Raw genomic sequence first — 3,071 nt, 5'->3', positions numbered from 1 at the left:
TGTCGGGGTTAGTACCTTTGGACTTAATAGAGCGACGCAGCCTTTTCACTTTGCGTTTTGCATGAATGACCTCTCGCGTGATCCACGGGTTCTTGGTTTTAACGCGCTTGTTTTTTGAGGGGACATATCTGCATATACAGAAAAAAATGATTTCCTTGAATTGAAGCCAGAGGGAGTTTACATCTGAGCTTGCTTCAGATGCTGCTTCGGCAAACATCTGAAACTCGTGTGCAAGATTGGTTGATATACTAGCGTCGTCGGCTTTATTAAAATTACTTACAGTCGATTGGGAGGAGCGGGTTGTTATTAGAATATTGAGTGGTAGCTCGCAGACTGGTATACTGTGATCAGAAATTCCGTCGATTATGTCAAGCTTAGTCTGGTGTGTTGGGAAGTTCTCGCTTACAAGTATTAGGTCGAGAATGCTTTTTGCTGTGCCTAGTATGCGAGTTGGACGGGAGACTGTTTGATGAAGATTAAAATTCAGCATTAAATCAATGAGTGCATCTGAGGCCGGATCAGTATGGTGCAAGGTATCCCAGTCAATATCCGGAAGGTTAAAATCGCCCATGATGATTAGTCTAGAGTTCCGTACGTGCACCTGCATATAATCGTGCACAGCACTCAAGCAATCATGTCCAGAAGAGGGGCTCCGATAAACACATCCCACGACAATGCTGACGCCATCACACAGAATCTTGCAAAACACTGCCTCTGCTCCCGGGATGTCCGGCAGAGGGATAAAGGAAAAGTGGTTCTTTATCAATAATGCAACGCCGCCACCCCGGGAAAGCCGATCTTTGCGCATCACTGAATAGTTCGGAGGGAAGATTTCTTGACTACCAATATCACTCGAGAGCCACGTTTCTGTGACAGCCACAATATCTGGATCTTGGTCAATGAGGACAATTTCGAGCTGCTCTACTTTATTCACTACACTTCTGGCATTTATGTTCAATAATTTTATTTTTTTGATTCTGCTCTTTGACGTGTCATTCGGGGGCTGGAGACGTTGTCGTTTTGGCTTTCTGGGGTAGTTGCTTTGTCGTTTTTTTTCCCAAACGGCACTTTCACTGCATTTTCACTGTCCCAGACAAATGCTTGACCATTAATGTACAATTTATTAAAGGAAAGGGACACTTTGTCGCCATTGTCCCGGTTAGGCTTCGCGCTGTCCCACAACTTTTTCCGAATATCTCTAATTTTCCGCGAGAAATCTTCGCCAATGGACAGATCGGAATTTTTAAGCTTGAACCCTCGTTTCAGTATTGATTCTTTCTCTCTGTAGTCTAAAAGCTTCATAATAACAGGTCTAGTTTTGTTTTCAGCAGGCTGCCCCAAACGGTGGATACGCTCGATGGCCACTGCGTCGAGATCCAGTTTATCCTGAACAATATCTTTATTTACCCTTTCTCTAAGTGTTTCCTTTGTCTCTTCCTCTCTCTCCGATAGGCCATAGACAATTAAATTACATCTTCTGCTTCGGTTATCCAAGTCGTCTATTCTTTCCTCTAACCTTTCTATGACTTCGCTCATCTGAGCGACCTGCTCCTGGCAGGAAGTGACCTGTTTCTCTAGTCTAGCAAGAGCGTCGAGTTTATTGTCTATGTCCGCCAGCCGCTTCTCCTTTATTTCTTTTATGTCTGAGGCAATTTCTTGAAGCTGCGTAAGTATCTGAGCTGTGTTTGGTCCAGGATTGGCTTCGATATCACCCCCCAACAATAGCAGTTTGCGCAAGCTTACAGTAACATCAAACAACAGCCGCGGGCACGGCAGCACCAACAAGAATGGGTTGTTAGAGTGAATACAAACGCCGTAGCGTTTTCTCACCTGCAGAAGAAACAAGAACGGATTGTCGGTGAACCGCATCCTGGTAGCGCTGCCGTGCCCAGTGGCCGCCGCGCGCGTGGGGTGGCAATATATAGTCCAGTCTGGTGGTGTCGCCACTTGTCCCGGATGCATGTAGTGGTCTGCGCATGTGGTCGCTGATTGTAGAATCCATCGGTGATCCCATGTGGGCGCGTGTAGCTGGTCTGGTGGGCGTACGTCGGCAGTGTCTGATCCGTGAGTCATTCTTGAAGGCAGCTTCATGCTTCTGTCACCGGCATGATCTAGCAGGGCCAAGAAAAGCTGCAGAAGAAACAAGAACGGATTGTCGGTGAACCGCATCCTGGTAGCGCTGCCGTGCCCAGTGGCCGCCGCGCGCGTGGGGTGGCAATATATAGTCCAGTCTGGTGGTGTCGCCACTTGTCCCGGATGCATGTAGTGGTCTGCGCATGTGGTCGCTGATTGTAGAATCCATCGGTGATCCCATGTGGGCGCGTGTAGCTGGTCTGGTGGGCGTACGTCGGCAGTGTCTGATCCGTGAGTCATTCTTGAAGGCAGCTTCATGCTTCTGTCACCGGCATGATCTAGCAGGGCCAAGAAAAGCTGCAGAAGAAACAAGAACGGATTGTCGGTGAACCGCATCCTGGTAGCGCTGCCGTGCCCGTACCTACGCCATGGTTCCGTACCTATCCGTACCTACGCCATGGTTCAGCTGGAAGTGTAGCTGGTGGTGGTTCTTGTGTTTAGACTTGTGGCGATGCATCTGTTATACAATCCAATCTAATGTAATCTAATCTAATCTAATCCAATCCAGTCCAGTCAGGCCGCCGTCCATGTGCACCGCCGTCGCACACGGACGGCACGAAATCGCGAAGCAATGTTAAGCCGCTGGTGGTTGGCACAGCTACTGCTTTCTAGCGACGTGAGTCGAGCCTAATCTCTTCAGCGTAACGCCACAATCGCGCTCCTAGCGGAGAGCGCAGGAGTTAGGCGCCAGTGGGGGCACCGCCGCGGCTTGCGACGGCGCGAGTCGGTCGTCCTTCTCTTCGGCGTGACGTCAGATCTGTCACGCTCCTAGCGGAGAGCGCGGGAGTTAGGCGCCGGTGGTGGCACCGCCGCGGCTTGCGACGGCGCGAGTCGGTCGCCCTTCTCTTCGGCGTGACGTCACAACATCTGTTACGCTCCTAGCGGAGAGCGGAGGAGTTAGGCGCCGGTGGTGGCCCCGCCGCGGCTTGCGACGGCGC

The 3,071-nt window shown here is 50.4% G+C and overlaps 1 protein-coding gene across 1 annotated transcript; it reads right to left on the bottom strand.

The window, feature by feature from the left end:
* Positions 1 to 927: 927 nt before the first annotated feature.
* LOC149370113 (uncharacterized) lies at positions 928 to 2,406 on the bottom strand. The gene has a single exon (XM_089582589.1). The coding sequence runs from the start codon at positions 2,389 to 2,391 to the stop codon at positions 964 to 966; it is 1,428 nt and encodes a 475-aa protein (XP_089438715.1). The 5' UTR covers positions 2,392 to 2,406; the 3' UTR covers positions 928 to 963.
* Positions 2,407 to 3,071: the final 665 nt, after the last annotated feature.

This window comes from Amblyomma mixtum, chromosome 1 (assembly GCF_055824585.1).
Source record: "Amblyomma mixtum isolate Tamu chromosome 1, ASM5582458v1, whole genome shotgun sequence".
Classification (NCBI taxonomy): Eukaryota; Metazoa; Arthropoda; class Arachnida; order Ixodida; family Ixodidae; genus Amblyomma; species Amblyomma mixtum.
This window is presented reverse-complemented; position numbering and strand designations above follow the sequence as displayed.